This window comes from Dermacentor albipictus, chromosome 5 (genome assembly GCF_038994185.2).
Source record: "Dermacentor albipictus isolate Rhodes 1998 colony chromosome 5, USDA_Dalb.pri_finalv2, whole genome shotgun sequence".
Lineage (NCBI taxonomy): Eukaryota > Metazoa > Arthropoda > Arachnida > Ixodida > Ixodidae > Dermacentor > Dermacentor albipictus.
In genome coordinates this window covers 153510857-153533170 of record NC_091825.1, presented here as the reverse complement: position 1 = coordinate 153533170, position 22314 = coordinate 153510857, and the positions used below count along the sequence as shown (strand labels likewise).

At 42.5% G+C, this 22314-nt stretch overlaps 1 protein-coding gene across 4 annotated transcripts in view; it reads right to left on the bottom strand.

The window, feature by feature from the left end:
* The window catches only part of LOC135902342 (transmembrane protein 135-like), a 32940-nt gene that overhangs the window by 7790 nt on the left and 2836 nt on the right, over positions 1-22314 (bottom strand). For 3 of the 4 annotated variants that reach the window (XM_065432336.1, XM_065432335.2, XM_065432333.2), the window contains exons 3-9: positions 22181-22273; positions 16359-16392; positions 16200-16265; positions 13728-13774; positions 6560-6601; positions 3477-3576; positions 2133-2285 (exon numbers count right to left, since the gene is read on the bottom strand). In XM_065432336.1, coding sequence (XP_065288408.1) covers positions 2133-2285; positions 3477-3576; positions 6560-6601; positions 13728-13774; positions 16200-16265; positions 16359-16392; positions 22181-22273 — 535 coding nt within the window. The remainder of the gene's footprint in view (positions 1-2132; positions 2286-3476; positions 3577-6559; positions 6602-13727; positions 13775-16199; positions 16266-16358; positions 16393-22180; positions 22274-22314) is intronic. The other variant, XM_065432334.1, reaches the window with a different exon arrangement.

Genomic DNA, 22314 nt, shown 5'->3' with positions numbered 1-22314 from the left:
TGCTATTCATTTTCGCAGAATTTTTGCATGCTATGCACAGGCCATCTTCCTTAAACTTCCTTTTATAAATTTACATCCTTAGACATCCTGCCTTAGCCTTAAAAAGAAGTGCACTGCCTCCCTAGTTATCGTAAAATATTTTCCCATTAGCTTCTTTCTTCCCTATATTGTAGCTTTTAATTAACGTATTATTTTCCATCTTCCCTAACACTGGTACCTGTTACTTTAAGCTTTATGCTTGCTTTTTCTTGCCCCATTGTCAGTGCTGTGGCCTGCATAGCGGCCGTCGTTATAGTTCTTTTCCACCAGATCTGTCCAGAGGGAGCCATAGGGCTTAAATAAAATGAGTCTGTTTGTGCAGGTAATATTAATGCTTTCTAAAAAAATTAAAGCTAGTTGATTAACACCAGAGGGTCAGACTGAGCTGGACACTAGACTTTTCTTGGGTAAAAGATTGACACACAGTATGGCATGCATCACATATAGCACACAGCTGTGCCACAAGCCAATCTGAACAATGGAATAAAGTCAACCCACGCATCATTCAATATTTTGTGAGTGCACAACTGTGAGTGCACAATGTGCTGCACCACTTTGTGCGGCACTACGACAGGAGCAGGGTAAGGTTGGCAGGTCTTGCCAGTTGCAGGCAGTGAGAAATTAAGCAGAGGGTCAATATCGTTAAAAGCTACAGGAACCCTTTTATAAATATCTGTTTGCATTTCTTCTGTTTTCCCAAGTGTGTGGCTCTCTTTGATGTAAGCAACAGTGGTCGCATTATAATTTCATAATGCGCCTTTGTTTCTCATGCCTCAAGAAAAGTCTGTCCAACATTGTAGAGCTGGTCTCGTTATATTCAAGCAAACATGATGCTTTATTCCATTCTAATCATGTAATATTTCTGAGGGTGCATTTTCTGTTTCTTTCCTTTTGAACAGTTCCTCTTACACATTGGTGTCAAGCCTACAACAGATGTCTTTTGCCTCGTATAAGAAGTCCTCATTAAGGTGAAGTTGTTTAATAACTGTATTTCAAGAATAGCATGCTACTGTATCCCAGATCATCTGCTCATACAAGTGCACAGTGAAAGAAGGTTTGAAAGGAACAAAAAGTAAGTAAACAGATTTGGAATGTAACACAATACCATATGGGTAAAGGCATTAGTAATGCTTGAAATCAAATCAAACACAAATACAACTGTGCCAGAGTCTAATCAAATCAAATATGGAATACTTCTGAATGGTTTTCAAATAATGAGTAGGCCTTTTCACTGTTACATACTTGCCAACACTTCCAAGTTATCCGTAAGGTTTACGAATTTAGGCTCATTCTACAATTTTATCAATTGCTGCTTTCTTCTATATTGTCAAACAGGATGTATACTGCTGCCAACATGGGGCAGAGATCGATAATATTTTGTTTTGCTGGTGCCAAGTAGCTTTGCTTTCCAGTTTGTTCATTTCATTATGCTCACTGTTGTCCATATTTATAAGTTTGTGTGCAAGTGCATGTGCATGTTGTTTTCCTTTCCCTTACCATACATTAAACCTGCACTTTCTTGCCAAGCCTCTTGCTCAGCTAACGCCTCTAGTTATCAGTAATCTTTCTCTCACTAACGTGTGCATATTTTTAGACATACTGGTTGACATGTACAGTTTCCTATTGATGCATTCCTAGAGTACACAAGTTTTTTGTACAATGGGCAACCATTGTACTTGGTGCAAATAACATGGCGGTGAATGTTTAAAGGCTAGCAGTCTGGCATAATGCACCTCCAACTTCCTGCGCAGATTAGCTCACAAGACCCAAAATGCAAAATAATGTATCTATTCTTCCACTTATGTACGTCCACTATGGCCGTTGGGATGAAAGTTATTGCACTTATGTTTCAGTTTTATGTTTGATAGCACATGGTTGACTATGAGAAATGTATGAAAACTATTAGAAAAGTATTGGTATTTGCAAATATAGTGATTATTCGATTTTCGGAGTGAATTGAATATGACAATATTAAATTCATTATTAGAAAGTTTTGAATATTTGCACACTCCCTACAACATTGCAAATTCATTTACTACAGTGAAGTGACAATGTGTGAAGCATAGAAAAGCAAGTGGGTTGGAGAGACCCACCCGGAACAGCCCAACTGTGCTGGCGAGAAATGCTCCCTGTGCGAGGGGTGCCCACCGGCCAAGTATCCGCCAAGGTCTGCGACGCAGATGAGGTGATGCTAGCGACAGCAGGGCTTGCAACCCATAGCCTATCAGAAATGGTGCAGGCATGCCCTGCACAGGAGAAAGAAGCAAAATGTGCAAGTGCAGAAACATGACAAGGCCTGTTGAACAGTGTCTGGGACTTGCACAATGTTTGATTTCCAATATTGGACTGCAGATGCAGATTCAAGCATTTGCTAGTTTTTGTGCCATGTCTTTAAGTTGTATGATTCACTCTAACGACATGTGCAGCACGAAAAAGCAGGCCTCAAGGCTTGATTAAATGGCCTGGTAAATACAACAAGGGCCATGAAAGTCTGGTGCGAGTGTGGGCAAGAAGGAAGAGGCAGCGTGTTGCTGTACGGCAATCGGAAATCAACAGTCATGACAAACTTGCTTTTGAATTATCGTTCGTATGCAAGCACCCACCATCTGTTGTTCCGCAGCCAAAATGCCCGGATCTTCTTACGTGCACCATTTGGCTTGAGCACAGGTATTACACAAGAGGCAAGAGTCAGATGACGGAGATCAAATGACATGATGCGGTGGCCACGGCACTGCGAACATGAGCCTATACGCGGGGCTCAAGTTGGTAGGCCATGCCACCACTGCAGCATAGGAGGCTAGATAGACAGATACACACAAAGTGCCTGAAAATGTACTGGAGCTTATCTTGACAACAAACAATAAGCACCATTTTGCATGCATTTCCTTTCTTTGACATTCTGCATTCGCAACTTTCCCGTCAACAGTGCTCTGTTTTGCTGATACATGGGCGCTATTCATGACCTGAAAGCACCGGGCAGATAACATTACGCATGCAAGATAGATGAAGATTACTGCCGGGACAGGATAAGTCCCAAAGAGTGCAAACTTTTCCTGGCGTGTGCCTTGTATCATCTCTCATACCAGATTGTACGAGAAATAGTATGCACCTGTGGTATCTTACTTTGTACCATCTCCGTCTTCCCTCAGTGATTTTGCTATACCCATCCTCACCTTGCAGTGTAGCAGTGAAGACAATTGATGATAGGGATGCCATGTAGAAAGCAAGCAATCCTGAAAATGTCTATCTGCCTAAATTTGAGGGCACGGAATGGATAGTGGGTGAAGGATGAGGGAACGCTGATAAATTCTCAGTAGTTAAGAGGAGGGTGGGCTGGTTGCTAAATTTAACAAGGTGAGGATGATGATAAGATGAGAGGGTTTTATGTTTGAGAGTGACAGCGGGACATGCAGGTAGCTCTGCTCCCCAGCACTAACCTCAGCAGCATGCCGCCAACAGCTTCCCAAGTGCCAGCATGGCTGTCCCGTGTCAGTCGCAGCTGTGGGGGCCGCAAATTCCTCTGCACCCATGAGGAGTCTGCATTGTGAACAATGTACCTTGTGCACAAAATCTTCAAGCAAAACATATTTTGTCAAGTAAGCTTTTAAGAAGCATTATCACTTATTCGTTTGTTTTTTTTTTTTCGTTTGTTTTTTTTTTCAATGGGACATTCAATGACAGGCAGATGCCTGCCTCAATACTGGTACATCTTGATTTATGCTCTCGCGATATAGGTGAAATGTTGCATGCAAGAACAAACAGGTGTAAAAATTGTAGAGGAAAGATAAAGCTGATATCCTGAAAGAAAAAAAGAAAAGATAGCTTTGAAGCCTAGCATCAATGAATAATTATAGTAGTAGCCACAAGTTTATTTTTATTCAATGGAGCTTGATGCTGGGATAGGTTGGTTTACTATGTTAAAGGAAAGATGCAATGCGATCTAGCAAGGATGAAAAGGGAGAGATGCATACTGTTATTCTTTATGGGAAATGCAGGAAGGTCCAAGAGCATTGTCTACTTCCTTACTAATGAAATTCAGTGTTGGATTGCATGCATTCACACCATGTAGAGCCTACATCACTAAATCATATGCATCTCCTTAATCATATATAAGCCTTTGCTAAAACCCAGCCACTTACTCCTGCTGCTCTTTCATCAAGTGATGCTCACACTGTAGCTTACCGTGTTGTTTCAGCAGATGGGCAGAGTCTTTTTCATCTTGCCGCATAACAACCTGTTCAGCCTGGTTATCCCCATTTATAAGCACACTTGCTTGCAAAAACTGTCTTCAAGCTTGCCACCAAAATATGCGCACCATACTGCAGAGATGTGAGGCTGCAAGATACTGGTGCCAGTGGTACTGAATCTGGCACGTTACTTCCTCTTGGCGCATGGTAATATGGCTAAGTGGCTCTTTAAATTGTGATAGAGGAAATGACAGTCCCAGATAAGTGCAATGAATCCCATAGTCATATTTGTAAATGGAAATGAACCTGCTGCCCATCCAGCTTTCAATATAATTCTGCCAAAAAGTTCACCGTGCATCGGCTGTCACAGTTAAAACCAAGCAGATTGAAAAGTGGGTAGATTAGCACACTTCTTGGCACGAATTTCTCACACATTGCAATAGAAAAGCACAAATGGATGATGAACAGAGGCAGACACAAGCAGTACTTTTGCAGCTACAGACAGTGGAGCAGTGTTTAACTGAAAAAAATTCTGAGATGAAGCTAGAAAATGTTCTGAAATTTTAGTGCAATCAGTTCTATAACTTCTATTATCTCACTTGAACTGAACCTTCCCATTCGGCATTGGAAAATGCATGAAACAGATAGCAGAGCAATGCATTACTGAAGACTATCACTGAAGGCTGTTTGTGCAATGTGTCATGAATGAAAGTGCAGTGTGTCATTGATCAGCTTTACACAATGCAGTTTCTAGCAATACAGGCTGTTGTAACACTACCCCAACCTTCCGATAGCTCAGATCTTTCCCAGGCTGGCTTTTGCCCAGCTGAAATCTAGCTTGAAAAAATACCATTCTGGGACTTTTGAAAACATGCAAGCTGCGCACTACATTAAAGGGAAAAAAAATCTTAGGAGAGGAGCATGACATCCTTCGATGATGTAATTTTCTCTCTTCCTTCACTTGCACAATGTGCATTGCACATTTAATCCTAGGAACTTCCAGACATATCTTCCATAACTTCAAGAGCTTTCAGACATATCTCAATGTTGTATTGGTTAATGGCAAGTTTCGTGGCTGCTGGTTGCTGGAGTTGGCGCCGCTTTCTCCAGCCCTTGCCACTCGCTTTCTGCTTGCCTCATTTAAGGCCGCCAGTTCTCTCCCTTGGCATATGGAAACATTGTCGCTATTGCAGCAGCAATAGTTGCTCCAGAGTGCTCACATGATTAACCATGTATTACAATTTCCAAGGGACAAAGCAGATGAGTAGATGACAAACCCAGCACAGCTGTGCGGGCTGGCTAGATACAATCGTTTGCCATCATGTGAATGGTGACGTGTTTGGGTGTTTTTTCCATTAATCGTCCTTTTTATTTTCTGTATGACTAGGCTTTTAAGGTTGTCCTGTGACACTCCCTTTTAAATTCCCTACCCCTCCCCCCCCCCCCCCCCCTTCCACAGCTGCTTTGATGAGTACTTTGAAAGAGATCCCTGTTCAAAGCTTCCAGGCAGGCTATGACACATGGCAGAATTTTTGGTAACTACGTATTGATGCTCAAGAATGCTATGCTATTTCGAAGAATAATTTGTGCATGTGAGCACATCTTCAATTAACCCTTTAACTGCTGATGAACTTCTCGCGAACTTTCCGCTATTTTTGCACATATGTATGTGTGCAGTTTCTTGCAATCTTTAGGAATAATATACATTTACTTTTGCTATATTTTTTTTTCATCAAGACCAGTAAAAATGCGATAGGCATTCCTATTATTATATTTTTTAGAAAGAATTGGTGCAAGATATGCAGGCCTAAAAAAATTCCACACTTTAATTACACGGCAGTTAAGGGGTTAAGCATATTTTCAAGAATAAGTCTTATTATTTCATGAGCATACCATGTATGATTCCACTTCCTTGTGGTAAATTTCATACTTGGAATGCAAGGATATCACAGAACCTTACTGTAAGGGCCTGTGCTTTTGCATTTGACATCCCACTGCAACACAGGTGGATCCACACTTGGATCCAGCAGGAAAGCTGTTTTGTTTAAGCATTGTGACTAGGCAACGTAATTACTGCCAAAGACCTCTTTAAAAGAGAGTGCCACCAAACTTGTCTCACTGCTCTTCCATTGCACTACGTGACAAGGTGTACAGACGTATTGCAGACTGATAAGTACAGTACAGCCTGTCAACATATATGGTCACTGCTGGTTGATCAAAGAGAGTGCCTAATAAAGAGCACCTATTGGTGCTGTATGGTCACTGTGGCAGGCACAGCAAAGATGTAGTACAGAACATGGATGTAGTTGCATTTGTATGTGCTTCATACAAACCTTAAAGCTCTGCAAACAGGGTCCTTCAGCTTGTTGTTGTTCCTGCATGAGATAAAGATCTGTAGCTTTGATGGCTACAATAGAAAGATGCAACATAACGACAAAGCTTCATTGCAACAAATGACAGTACATCCAATATGAATGCTAGGATTTGTGCTAGTACAAAACTTATCAGAGCAAAAGAAAAAGAACAGCAAGGCTTTTTGCAATAACCAAACCACAGCAGCGTGTTCAATCAATAACTTTAATAAAATATCAATAGATTAATGCATGACCCTTTACAATTGACTTACTACTACTTGTCGCTAGGCTAGTTGGTTCATATGTATTTCAATGCAAAAGACGCAAAATAAAGTAAGAAAACGAATGGACAGTAAAGAATGTCGGGAATAGGTCTGGCCCTGTCCGGTCATCTTCTTTCTTGTCTTTACGTATTCTCCACTGCAAGCACAATGCACTGCTCTCCCATTCTTGCAGCAGAAGGGAACAAAATCCTGTATGCCCTCACGTACAATGGCTTGTTGTGGTGCCCGGTATGGACTTCTGGAAGTGCTTGCCCTTTTCTTTCCTATACTTCGTATTTGTATGTTGCCTTTTCAAGGATAGGGCTTGAAAACTCAACATTGCATTTGGTTGGTCTGCATGCTTGTCATTATTCACATTTCCCCACAGCAAAAACAACTGGTGCACACTTCACTGTGTGCACAATCATCCAGGTTAGTGTTGCAGGCACCCTCTGATCAGGCGAACCAATGCGGCATTCATTGCCAGGAATGTTGCACTGCTGAGTGCCAATTTTGGGTGCTGTTACGATCGGCTGGCGGGGGTAGTGACCTTCTAGCCTCTACTGCCTTGCTGCAACGAACTGCTTTGTGAAGCTAACAATGCGTCTCCTTCGGACAGGCGTGTGGCACCAGTAATGTGCCACACGCCTTACTGGCGCCACACACCTTGAAGGAGACAAGTCCACTTGTCGAAATGTTGGCTCCTGCTTTCACCGTGTTCTCGTTTTGCTCATCGCCAGTAAGGCAAAGACATTTGGCAGACCGAGTATTGCTAGTTGTTTCACTGTCGCCTTCACGCACCTATGGGAGCAAAAAAACTCCTGGAAAAGGGTGTTCTAAGGAATTTTCCTCACGGACCCTAGTAACCGCCACATTCGTTTGACGTATGCCCCAGCTAACTGCTCGGTCATCCCAGTAACCAAGAGGCGCCAGCTTGAGTCGAGCGTGACAAACCCTATCTGAGAGGCTCCCCTTTTTCTGTGTGTTCAGTGAACAATGGTGCAGGTGTGTGTGTGTGAATCCTTCCCCTCAACGCAGGTCCTTTGACGACTTCGGACACTCCGATTAGATGAAGGTTGGACGGCAATTTCCCTGGCCTAGAGATCTAGGAAAGACAGAGGGGGTTTAAGCTGATGTTTTCGGCTCCTTGGGGTGCTTCACTTCAGTCATGTAGATAATGTAAATAAGCCCAGTACTCCTAGTTTCTCCCTTCAACAACATGCTTAGCGTGAATGAATTGGATGATGGCATGGGCCAGCTACCCCTTTTTATATGCCCGACCCCAACTCTTACAACTGGTGGCAGCGGTTGGATTGACTTTCAACGTGGTGCTGTGTCTGCACTGAGTGCTTGGTTTTTGCTTTGACTGTCTAGGCTTCATTTTGTGGTTGTTCACTTTAGAACAATAAGGAAGCTGGATTATTGATGGTTAGCTAGGTTGTGTTTACATAGTAATGTTTAGTGAGCAGAACCAAGGCAAAAGCAGCAATCATGGATTTGAGGACACTGCTGACAGACGAATTGTGGGTTGTCAGTGAGGCACTGGGCCTAGAGGTACACAAGGAAATGAAGAAATTGGGAATATTAAAGCTGATTTCCAAACAGGCCAGTGAGGGGGACATTGGAATTGGGTTAGAACATTTTTGGAAAAGAGAGAAATGGGACAGAGAGAGAACGGGACAGAACAGAACACGAGTTAAGAAATATGGAACCTGGCCTTGAAATTAGGAAAGAATGTAACTTGTGCAATGGCATCATTGACATCAGACACATGCTGGCGGGCTGTCCCGCGACTCTCGCCGACCCCGAAAAAAAAATGGCGTTACTGGCACAAGATGATATCAAGCTCTTCATACCAAGATCAAATATGGGCTGTCCAGAGGGTCCACGATGGCGCCATAAGGCTCGGCCTAGCAGTGCCGACGTGGACGCGGCCCGCCTCGGTCTGAAAAGACCGGGCTTAAGGACTCTAATAAAGTTTTGTGAATTAATGAATGAATGAAGGGGCTCTGGAATGATCAAGTGAGGTAGAATCATACCGCATGGACAGGTTGTTAAAGCCATTTGATGTCAGGAACTACATAGGGTTGTTTCTAGGAAATTTTGAAAGGACTTGCGAGAAGATGAACTTCGCTCAGAGTACATGGTGACATCGGTTGCTGTCTACGTTGCCATGTGAAGATGCTGAAGTAATTGCCAGACTCGGTGCACAAGATGCATATGATTACGCGAAAGTTTAAGGCTAGCCTTTTGAAAAAGTACTGCCTTTACCTGAAGCTTTTCGACAAAGGTTTCGAAGCACAGAGAAGATGGATAGTGAGCGATATTCGGAGTGTGCATATGGCTTAAAGGCAAATCTAGTCGAGTGGTTGAAAAGCGCGGAAGCATACGAGAGCAGCGACATGATTATTGAATGCATGTGTCTAGAGCAGTTTTACAAAAGCATCCCACAATCTGTGAAGCTGTGGGTGTAAGGCAGAGGAAATGTAAACATTGTGGAAAGGGTGGCCGAATTAGCCAAAAAGTACGTAACACGTAGAAAGCCAAGTGCCGAGGATGGAAATTGGGACGGTCGAAATGGACCGCAGAAACAATTTCTGTTCAAAAAGAGAATGCAGACGAAACGACCAGAGAATGTAGATGCAGAGAAAAGGATGTCAGAAAAGGACAAAGAGAAGTCAAATGATGAATCCATAGAAAAAGAGCAGGAAAAGGAATTCGAGTCTTTTAGACCGATTCGCTGCTATAAGTGTCACAAACTCGGACATATCACTGCGAACTGTGGGAAGCCTAGCATAGTTTTCTCCTACGTGGACGAAAGAGGCAAGAACATGCAACTTTTAAGCCTATATCTTCACGACCTGCATATTAGTTAAAAACCATGCCGGGTACTACGAGACAGTGCCGCCATCATGGACATTGTTTATCCATCTTGCGTGACAGTAGATGACTTCACTGGAGAAGTAGCATGGATTAAACAGGTTGTGGAAGAGCACAGCGTGTCTCTGCCGATGGCGAAAGTCAAAATCAGGGGTCCGTTTGGGGAGCTCTTGACCGAAGCTGCAGTTTCCAAATTCTTGTCACTGTAGTACCTTTATATTTTTTCGAATCAGTCAGATCAGTTACTGCATGAGAAGGAGCTGAAACTTGGAAAGGGCATAGTACAGGCAGTGACGCGATCCCAAGCTCGTCAAATCGCATCACTGTCATCTGAAAATGCAAAGGTGCTCCAGCAAAAGTGGCAAAAGAGGTAGCCTCGGCAACAGAGACCAAGCTAGGCTTGAGGGATGAAAATGTGGTTGAAGAACTCCTGCCAGCTTACTAGCTCAACGAGAGCATATCACAAGGCATGTGTCAAAGTTTATGCCTGCACAGAGAGCCAGTTGACGCACTCGCAAGTGAGACAGGGTCTTTACTGTCACCGATCTCAAAAAACTTTGATCGGCTCTTGAGTGTGGACAGAGAGTCACTGGCAGCCGAGCAAAAGAATCATGTCAGCATAGCTAAATTACATGTAACAGCTAAAGAAACCATTGCAAGGTGCAACGTGACGATGCACGAGAAAGGAGGCTTGTTATATCGGCACTACTAAAACCAAAAGGTCAGGATTCTGGATCAGTTAGTCATACCTACTAAGAACATGGAGGACCTTTTGGGTCTCTGTCATGGAAATGGGTGGTCTGGCCACCTAGGCATAAGCAAATCGAAAGGAAGATTGATTATGGAATACTACAGGCCTGGCTGTTTCAAGGATGTAGAAAACTTTGTAAGATCATGCGACGCCTGCCAGCGCTCTGGTAAACTAGGGGAAACATGGAAAGCTCAACTAAAGGTAGTGCCCGTAGTATCAGAACCTTTCAGACGAATTGTGATAGACAAGGTAGGGCCTCTACCAAAGACAAAGTCGGGTTACAAGTACCTGTTTACCATGCTGTGTCCGGCTACAAAGTTTCTGGAGGCAATCCCTTCGAAAGAACTCAGCTCCATCAAGGTAGTAGATGCACTTTTGACAGTATTCACCTGAGTCTGGTTTCCAGTCGAAATTCAGGTGGGTCAAGGGTCAGTATTCACCAGCTCACTGAGTTCCACATCCTTATAATAGTGCGGGGTAAAGTTAATACACATGCAAATAGTGCAGAGAAGTGGCATCCAGTGCTTAAGCGAGTTTTATGAGCACTCTGTTAAGAGCACAAGGAGGACTGGGAGAATTGTCTTTTGGGTACATTGTTTGCTTTGTGAACAGTTCCTCATGAGGCTACATGGTTTTCACCAGCAGAACTAGTGTATGAGAGGACACTCCGTTCCCCACTGAGAACGTTGAGAGAGATGCGAGAGGAAAGAGGAAATAGAGTACGTGCTAAATCTGCTGAAAAAGCTAAGTGCAACACAAAAATTAGTCGAGAAGAACATGGGCGTGCCAAAAAGAATGCCAAGCTTTATTACGACAGGAATGCGAGGCTTCTAACGTTTAATGCTGGGGACCAGGTAATGATCCTCAGACCTTCAAGAAAGAACAAGCTTGAAGTTCACTGGGACGGACCCGTTAAAGTGTTGCACAAACTTTCATATACTAACTTAACTGTGCTCTGAAAGTGCCCGGTCACAGGAAGGAGGTGAGTATATTTGATTAAGCCGCACATGGAACGGAGCAGAGTTGTTAACTTTACCATGAAAGAGCCAGATGACATTAATACCATGTTTAATGAGTGTAAGGCGACTTTCAACTCTGAAATCAGCCTGTAAGAAGTTGTAGAACACTCGGTAAGCACGGACGCTCTTAAACCTGAGCAGCTAGATGAGCTAAAGGAGCTGCTAGGGAAATATCTCGATGAATTCAACAATCGGCCAGGTAGAACTGAACTAATAATGCATGAAATAGAGCTCACATCAACCGAACCTGTAAGATCAAAGCCTTCAGGGCATCTCCATGAAATAAATAAATTATGGAGACAGAGATACAGTGCATATTAGAGTTGGGAGTTATTGATCGCGCTGAGAGTGACTACATGTCACTGCTAATACTTGTGGAAACCCCTATTAAGGACCCCTGTCCGAGTGTTGACTACAGGAAGTTAAATGCCGTCACCAGAGATCAATTGTACCCAATACCCAACATTGAGGAACGACTCAAAAGAGTCAACACTGCTAAATACATTTCGACTCTAGATCTCAGGCGGGGTACTGGCAAGTTCCCTTTTCAGAAAGTGCCAGCCACTATGCCACATTTATCTCACCTGTAGGCGCTTTTCACCCTCTTGTTCTTAGCTTCGGACTGAAGAATGCACTGTTTAGCTTCTTAGGTTGATGGATCTTGTCCTAAAAGACTTGCAGAAGTTCGCATTGCCATATCTTGATGATGTCACAATTTTTTCTGACATCAAGGAAACAGCACCTATCGCACCTCAAGCAGGTGTTCTCACGGTTGAAGGAAGCAGGCTTAATGATGGAGGCTGAAAAATGTAGGTTTGGCTGCTTGTAAGTTGTCTAGGCCATGGTGTCAGCCAGCGCATGAGGCGGCCGCCGGTCGAGCTGAGAACAGCTACGATTGTAGATTTTTCACAGCCGTGCACAAAAACAGACGTTTGTTCACTTTTTGTACTTGTGTACTATCAACGGTACATTCTGAATTATTCGCAAATAGCAATTCCTTTAATGGACTCACTCAGAGAGGGAGCACCGAGTAACGTGCACTGGAATAAGAACAAAGAGAACACTTTCCAAGGTTTGAAAACATTATTAGTTTCTCGCCCTGTGCTTAATGCACCAGGCTATACAAAGGAATTCATAGTTCAGTATGAAGGAAGCGACAGGGGAATGGGTGCAGTACTTAGTCAGATCGGAGATGATGATGAGGAACATCGTATTCTCTATGCCAGTTGTAAACTAATTGTAACAGAGGAAGCCTATAGCACTTCAGAGAAGGAATGGGGAGCCCAGAAGTTATCATGTTATTTGTATGGAGCGAGATTCATCTTTGACATGGCTAACAAAAAAATGGCTACTTGCTCCGATAGAGCCTCACCATCCAACAGTACAACTTCTCTGTTAGATATAAAAAGGGAAAGCTGCATAGCAATACAGGTGGCTTGAGCAGGCTAATATGAAACTCGTTCTGATTTAGAGATCCTGACTAGGTTTTTTGTTGTTGTTGTTGTTAAACCAAGACAATCCCCTTTCATTTAGCAGGACTTTATCCATGATTGCTAACTTTTTTGGCACCAAATTCCTTCAAAATATGCATAGCAAAATGTAGTATTTGTTGTTTTTGCACTCATGTTTTCTTTGAAGCCTGGTGGGTCTAAAGCGAGATCCAAGATACTTCATCTCTGCGCAGAGCCGTGTTGTGGGGTTCGCTTTACTGCTGCCTGTCATAGTGAGATATTCTAGGGTGTATGTCAGCATTTTGCAACTGGTTACCGCAAGCCAAGTCATCCCCCTTGCCACCAGGCATTCTCTTCCTGCCCAGCAGTTATCAGCACTGGCCTGTCGAGATTTTTCGGGCCATGGAGGAGCTGTTACGATTGGCCAGCGGGGGTAGCGACCTTCTAGCCTCTCCTGCCGCATTGCAACAAATTGCTTCATGAAGCCAACAATGCATCCCCTTCGGACAGGCGTGTGGCGCCACTAAGGCGAGACACGTTTGGCGGACCGAGTATTGTTTGTTGGCATCAAAGCACAAAGGATAAAAGATCAAATCTCATTAAAGCCAAAGAACATTTCATTTTTCACAATTATTCCACGCCATAACGAACCAACAGATTGCTTTATGAGTTCCCACGCTTAGCTACTGCCTATAATACCCGTTCAAGAGACACCTGTGACTTTCCGTGTGAAGCACATTTTTGTCAATTTCAAGCATGCTTTGCACATGTTAGAATGCTTACCGAATGCAATATAGGAAGCCCGCCAAACTCACAGCAAACATAGCCACCTGAAAATATAAAGTTGCAGACATTTAAGACACAAGTGTATAAAGTTGTGTTAGTTGGATCAAGTTCAACATTGCAATGACAGCTCTGAAGATGACACAGCAATGCACACAATACAGTAGCTGTGTCATCAAGCCAGCTTGATCTTATTTTTTCACTATTATTACAACAGTATAAGATATTGTGCAAGACACGTTTCATGCAAACCATTCTTGAGGGCGTCCCGCTTCCGCCCATAGAGTCAAGGTCACATGCACAAAGCGCTAGCTAAGGTGCACTGCCTGAAACTTCGTCGATTTGTGACACATGACTTCAGTAAATCATCCAATGCAGAACGCACAATACCACCACTGGAAGTGAGCAGTGCAGCAAGAAAGAGACTAAAAAATATTAAGAAAAGAAGTGGGAGCGGGGCTCATGATGTAAACGTGACACAATCCCTTGGGTCCGGTATTGAAGAAGGCAGAGAAGGAATGTCACTCTCGGACACTACTCAAGGTAAAGGGGGAAAGTGTCTATTCTGGCAGTGAAGCTTGCATTCTGGCTGCTAGCAAGACGATGAAACATCTAAATTTTTCCTGTCTCCTCTATTAATTATTCAATTTTAAAAATGATTGTGGTAAAATGCTCCCTAGAGGACACCCTACAAATTCCACTATATAACCAAAATTTGCAATGGGGCCTGGTGAGGGGCTTTTTAGAAGAGAAAAAAATTGGAGAATAAATTTTTCTCTTGGCATGGTGTGCATCATGCACAGCTTTTCAGTGCTACGGCCATGCACGAGGGCATGTCATGCCAACATGGCACATCTTCAAGCCAAAAAATTTGCATAATGCCACCTGATGTTGTGGCCTTAGCAGAAGCAGAAGACTACTGAACTGGCCAGCTAGTGAGAAGGCTAGTGCTTTTGTTTAATCAAATGTGGCAGAATTAAAGGCCAACTGTCATGGCATGTAAGAGATACATTAAAACAGTCAGTCCACGGATGAAATATTTAACCACAAGTCAGCCGTTTCCTTAAGCAAGTGCGCATGCCTTATAAAATGTTCACGATATAGCTGGAGACATGGTGAGTACAAGTAAAAGCAGCGAATGAAGCGTCACTGCCCCTCCAGGATGACGAACTTCTATTTTTCTTTCTAACTGTTCATGCCACTGCTAAGATAAATGCCTGGAGCAACAATACATTTTCACTTTTTATATGGGAAGGAACTCCTCCTGGTGTGCTCTCAGGAAACTATTTGTCTCTTGCAGTTTTTTATGCACTCACAATTATCTGGACATGATAACGTTGTGTGATCAAGCAACAGTTTGCCTTTAATTCTATCGCATTACATCAAATAAAAACACTAGGCTTCTAGTAGGCCACCCATTTCAATTGTCTTCTACGTCTTCCTGTTGTTGCCAGGCCACAACATCAGGTGGTATCTGGTAAAGGCAGATGGTTGGTCATGTGACAACGTCCATAACTTGGTGTGACATGCACGAGTTCATGTGGCCCAGTCAATGAGCATGCAATTTTATATTGTTAGAACTTTTGCATAACAGCTAACCAGCATCTCTCTTCGTAAAAAAAAATAGCATTTAAGAAAAGTAATTCACCTTAGATTCAGACATGTTTTTAGCTATCAAATTTCATAAAGCATTATATCTAATTGCATGCCATATTAAACTAATGAGTGATTTTTTGCGAGTAAAATCTGAATGGAATTGACTATATAATTGATGAAGTTCTGTTTCAAATATGTACAGTAATGCAAGAAAGAAGTCATGGTTGTGGGCTTAGAATTATTTTTGGGCCTCATGAATGCACATAAACTCAAGTACGTGAGTGTTCCCACATTTGCCCTCAAGTAAAATGAAGCTGTCAGAGTCAGGAACCTAACCTGCTATTTCATGCTTAGCAGCAGAATGCTGCAGCCATTGAACAGTGGGCAGTGTGTTTATTACAGTTTTGTTTTGTGTGTCCTGCAACAGCAAATTATCATATTGTTGTGCACTCTCTCTGGTGTACAAAGCTTCTGCATGCAGCATTGTGAAACAGATGATGTTGTCACATGAGGTTTGTAAAGTGTGAACAAGTATGCCAGAATTTGTGTGTAACAATTCCCGCTATCGAGAAGTGGGTAGTACCGCATCTTAGAATTTTAGACCACCGGGGATGATAAATGTGAAAGCACTGATGTGCCAACAAAATGTTGGCAGCAGAGATTTGCCTTTAAAGATAAACAAATAAAAATTTATTGCAGAAAAGGATTAAGAACAGGGGAATTATAAGTTATCGAGGATGCTTGGCTTACAGCCACTAACAGTGAGAGCACTTTTCTTTATGTGGGTGCTTTCTAGAAATGTTACACAGACAAGCAAACAATTTTTTTAGTTGTGTGGCAATGTCATTCTTAAAGAAATTCAAGGTGGTGACATACCTCTCCACGAGGAACATCGTGCACAATGTTCCGGCTGCGCAGGCTGTTGAACACGATCTCCGAGCACTAGAGGGAAGTAAGTGGTTCCAAATTCGTCTCTCTTAGCACTCAGTCAAGGATGCCCCACCACCCCATCTAGACACACCGATTCCAGCTCACCTGATTGAGCATGTACACAGAGAGAACTCGACGCCTGAAAGTGACAGGTAAGAAAACAAAATTTTGAGCACTTCATGCAGTCGGCAAGGACAGTACAGAGGTTGAGGTTTAACATGTAAAATGTGAAACAAGGTGATTTTACTCCAAGACACTGCTTGTGGTGTATTCTTTCACTGCTGGCACAGTGACCTATGTGGGCTTTCCTCTGAAATAATTTCCCCGATAAGCTGGCTTTGTTGTTTCCCACAGATTTTGTGCACTGCCTTTAAGCAGAACTTCTGATAAGGCAAACAGGCTTCTATCATTCTTTATTGTTCATCTTAAAGTCCACCACATGGCTTAACACATAGCATGCACAACTCTGGGGAACTGAAATAGCACTGAAAGGTCAAGGCTGTTCATGAAGTACAAAAACACATGTTCCACGTCCATCCTTGTCTTTGCAGCAGAACTCCGTTTCCCAGTATGACAGGCCAACTATACTGAATTACTACCATGCGCAACACAGAAAGTATTTGCTCTGCGCCAAGACAGTGCCTAAAGATTCATTTGCTACAGGCAGAATTGATAGTGAGGCTAGTTGGCGCAGTTTGATACTGCAAAATGGGAAACACAAAACTACATGTAAAGTGTGAAAACTATGTTAGCCCGCCCTCAGTTGTGCTATTTGATAAGAAATCTGGTTGCCTTTAGAACATGTATCACATGTGTTGCATGTGGCCTGGACAACTTTTGGTGTCGCATGTACCCAGAAAAGTAGTTGCAGTCACTGTGTATGTATTCAGTAGCAATAGCCACTCACAGATTAAACACAGGTCTTCACATAGTGCCTTTCTTCCTTCAGTCAGTTAAGTCATTAAAGGAACCTCCATAGAAGAAAAAAAAAAATGCTTGTCTCCAGCACACTTTGAACTCATAACCATAGATGCCGACTAGAGGGGGGTTCACCCTGCCCTCCCAGCGGGGCCGAAGCCTACCTTCTTCCTTACCCCCCCCACTCACCTAAGATGTCATTACCAGAGTTTTGTCACCCAAATCATTTGAGGTTTCTTTTAACTTGCCTCTGCCGTTCCACCTAAAATTTTATTGGGGCTAATAGCTTACTGCAGCATTGTTGGCATGGACGTCGACAGCTTTTAGTTCATAATTTTGCTTTATTTCTTCAAATCCTGACAATAGGAAAGCAAATGCATTAGAAACATCAGCAGCAGCTGCCTCATCTGTATTTTTTCACTTCAACATTGTTTTAAATTTTTACTGTAAACACCCTGCACTTGCCAATATATTTAAATGTATACACAGGGCAAAGTTTATTATTTATTATATCTTTGAAAGAGGAGGAGGTAGCCAATTAACAATTATTTCTAAAGGTATAGATAGCCTAAGCCTAGCGAATGAATGTGCTGCTGTATGTTCACCTCGCCTCAAATTCCTTTGCTTGCTTTTTTTACCCTGAAAAAAACATGCAGACTTCAGTGACCCCTTCGGCAAAGGCTTTTATCAACGATGTGTAAAATGCACGTGAATGTTATGTGTTTCAGTATTGCTTCTCTTTCCAGTAAGCAATGCCAATGACTCATGAAAAAAAAAAGAACTCTTTTATTAAGTTACAACATTTATTAGGGATAGAAACATCGTCACTTGCATGCAGAGGTCATAAATATATGTATGGTGTCCCAATTAACTATGATGCACGAAGATTTTAAAAAGAGCAATTGCGTTGCTTGAAGAAAGCCTAGTGCATATTGTTTCCAGTACAGTAGAGCAGCCGCCAGTAATTTTTTTCATTACTGAGAGTTCTTTAAGTTAATTGTAATTAATTATCTAACTTGAGACGTACTATTCTAATGATCAAAGTGTCAATGAGGCATTTGTAGGCACAGCCAAAGGACATCTAACTGCGATATTTTCAGCAACATACTAATTGTACACTAATCTTTTCCGACTGATAAATAAACCCAGAGACATGAAAAATACCACCATTGCACTCCCACCCGCATCATAAAGCAACGCCATCAAACAGGCTCCTCTGTGTTAGTCAGAATGAAATAAAGAAAACATCATTATCAAGCGTTAGCTGCTGTGCCCTGGCTGAAGTAACATGTTGCATTTGGTGTTAGTTGGAAACAAGCTGTGATAGCCGTTTTTTTTCCCCACAATACCTACCACCACAAAAGTGAATTGACAATGTCCGTTCAAAGGTGTAAAGGTGCGTTTTGTTTCGTCCCAGCTGTCATGTCTTTCTCTAATGAGCAGAAGGAAAACATGATTCTCGCCTTGGGATATATATATATATATATATATATATATATATATATATATATATATATATATATATATATATATATATATATATATATATATATATATATATACACACACACTCATTACTTTTATGTCGCACCTTTCAGTTTGTGTGAATAGGTGTGACGTAACAGTGGCAGGCAGCAAGAAGCCTTTAAAATCCAAGGATCAAGCAATGCAGCTTTCACACATTAAGTATCAATGACAGCACACCAGCGATTTCCAGACTTCAACGTTAAAGAACCCCCGGTGGTCCAAATTTTCGGAGTTTTTCCACTATGGCGTTCCTCATAATCAGATCGTGGTTTTGCCATATAAAACTTCATAATTTTCTTTTTTTTATCAGTGGAAGAGACAACTGAAAGGTTATGTCATAACAACAGATGCTTACTGCTGGACAACTGGTGCTAAGTTGTCCAAAATTTAAATGGCAACAATAATCACATGCATTCAGTGACATACGCAGGCAATGTAAATATCTTGGATGTAATATCACTCAAAAATGCCATGAAACTCGACTTCTGCTTTTTCCAACACTGCCAACCAGGCGATAAATTCAAGAGTTAATTGGTGGGTATTAATCAAATTGTTGACATCTTCCAATTTTTTATAGCGTGCTCTAGTAGGCTCTGCACTAACAGACACAGCTGTTAGCAAAGCAAGATCTGCCATCAGGATATGCACTAGCAACGAAACAACTTTGTTGTCTGAAGCCACCAAGAAGGATATCCCCAAATTTTATGGGGGTACTTAATATAAAAGCCACAACCAGCAACTCTAAATGAGGTACCAGGGGAATGTGCAAGACATGGTAGCAAAAAGCGCAAGGATTACGCTTGCAGCTTGGCGAACTCACAAAATGAATGTTGCAATATATGTTGCAGTGTAGTGTCTAGGCAAAGCAATGCTCCAGGCATACAAGATGAATTGGTTGTAGCAAACATGGCAGGCTGCTGGCCATTATAGATAGCAACACAGATGACATTGAAGAAAATTTACACACCTTGGCACTGAATTCGATATTAGTATCGAATTCAATTCTACTGAAACTTTCAGTTCACTGAACCTTCAGATGGGGCAGTGTTGGCGTGTCAGTGCTGGTGAATGCCGGCTTCCTGTTTTGCATCAAGTGGCCGTTGTTCAAGAAGCACCAAAAACAACGTGCACTATCACAGCTCATACGCATCAAGCTCTCATGTGACCTTCGGAAGTTGCCAATTTGGAGAGAACTTCAACTGCATGTCTGTTGGCTGTTTCAGGCTGCCTGTGTGCTCAGGACCTGTTTCGATGCGAGTAGGGCAGGGACTTCAACTGCATGTCTGTTGGCTGTTTCAGGCTGCCTGTGTGCTCAGGACCTGTTTCCATGCGAGTAGGGCAGGGACGCTGGTTCTCAACCTCTCAGCACAGCTGCCGGATGGTCTAAGAGCCTGGCATTACACCAGCTATCGCCGACGTGCCTGGTGAGTTTCAAGGCATCTACTTCATGGGTATAAGTCGGTTCAAAGAACACACAGCATGCGTGCAGCTAAAGGGGAAAAAAATTCTTTAAAATTCTACCCCGAAATTCTGCACAGCCTAAGCAATTATTCTCACATCCTGTCTTAGGAAGTTCATAGCTCTCAACGTACTGTCACCAGCATCACAATCAGCCATCCTTGTAAATGCGCACAGCAAATTGATTCAGGTTATGCCAATGAAGTCTGTAAGCATATGCCTTATATAATGGTAAGCATATGCTGTGTTTTTCACAAACTTGAAATTTGTAACACCTGGCAATGAAACGCAGTTACTAGCCAATGCATAGCCGATTTCATCGAGAGATAGAGCATAACGCACCTGTCCATGCCGACATTTTGCCTATCAGGTCTTGTGTGGGTGTAGTTTCCTCCCATGCTTGCAGAATAATTCAGAGCATCCGTAGTGTGTACCCTGCTGTCTGACACAGTGCTTTGTGTCGCAACTATGATGCTGGTGACAAAGGAATGTGGAAATCGTGTATTCTGTTACAGGATTGAGTATAATAACAAGTAAAACAACCACAAGCTTCGGCAGTTGTTTTATTGATCACATTCATCCAAGGTGGGAATTGACACTTTTCAAGGGCCATGGGGAACATGACAGAGTGAAGAATTTTAGTCTACTAGTGGAGGACCCTGCACTTTGCCAAGTGCGAAGCCTCAAGCCTGCCACATGCCAGCGTAACATTCATAAGGAAATTAGATTCTGGCATTTTAGAAGTTGAAACCACGATCCGATTATGAGGCATGCTGTAGTGGGGGGCTCTGGAATAATTTTGACCACTTGGGGGGGGCGGGAGCTTTAAGGTGCACCTGAATCTAAGCACACAGGTGTTTTTGCATTTCGCCCACAATTAAATGTGGCCACTGTGGGCATGATGGAGCCCATAATCATGAGCCTAGCAGCACAACGCCATACCATGGTGGGTAGCATTCACAATGAGAAACAAGAGAGACATGGTAGTAAATGTCCACAGAACATACCAGTACCCTCGTGGTGCTCAGCCGGATGGAAGTCTTACTCTCACAATTTTTTTGTTGCTCTTCTCTCATTTTGCAAAATGACTGTAGCAGCAGATTTCTCACTTTCTTACAGCACGCACCCTCTTTCCTTCCCTCTCTCACACTTATAGTGCTATCAACTGTAAATGAAAGTCCATGTTACACAGCTTATAGATCAATGGCACAATATGCTCTGCACATAGCTGCGACATCACATTTAACACCCATATTTTCTTTTCCACTTCCTGCTTTAACTGATGGCCCTGTTATCTTCAAGGTGTGAGCGTAGCAACTTACCCAGTTTTCTATAATTTTACAATAGTAGCTGCACAAATTTGCTTATAGAACAGCAAGTTGAAATTTTCATTCCTAGCAAAATAAGCAAGCACCAAGAAAGTTTACCCAAAAGTTACACTTATGCTCACAGCTTTAATTAAAAACATCAAGTGGCTCTCAATTTTATTTTTTTTCTGCATTCTGAAAGGCAGCACGGAGTTTTGTGCAGTAATAAACAGAGTCCTAGGGACAAAGTTTGTTTATGAGATGGAAAGAAATACATAGCAAAATGTCATGCAACCAGAAGTGGTCACTTCGTACGGTGCGTGCCAATATTGATTAGCTAGTGGCATGGGCAGTAGATTGGCAGCCTTTGACCCAAGATACTTGGGCTTCAGCAGCCACTTCAACCATTGTCACAGAATAGTCTTTTCCTTGCACTAATCTCTTATCCAAAGACTGATACGGGACAGCTGAGATAGATGGGCACAGCTGAGATTTCACTTTTTGTATCTCACTTATCTTTTTCTCTCAGAGCTGGCTAACACTACATGTAAGCGTTTCATACTTAAAAGCTAACTTAATCAGGCGGCATTGATGCTGAAAATTTAAAAAAGAGAAGACGTGCCACACATTTGAACGAAATGCTTGATGGCTTGAAACTTGAAACAGTGATAGACACAGAAAAACACATCTTGGACAGACAAGAAGGGCTTGTTTTACCTGCTCGGATGCTCGACGAAAATGGAAAGAAAGCCTGAGGCAAGCCCAGCCACGAAGGTGGAATTCTGCAGATAAAGGCGGCCAAAGCCCCACCTGAGGATGGAGGCGAGCATGCACCACTGCTATCACAGTTA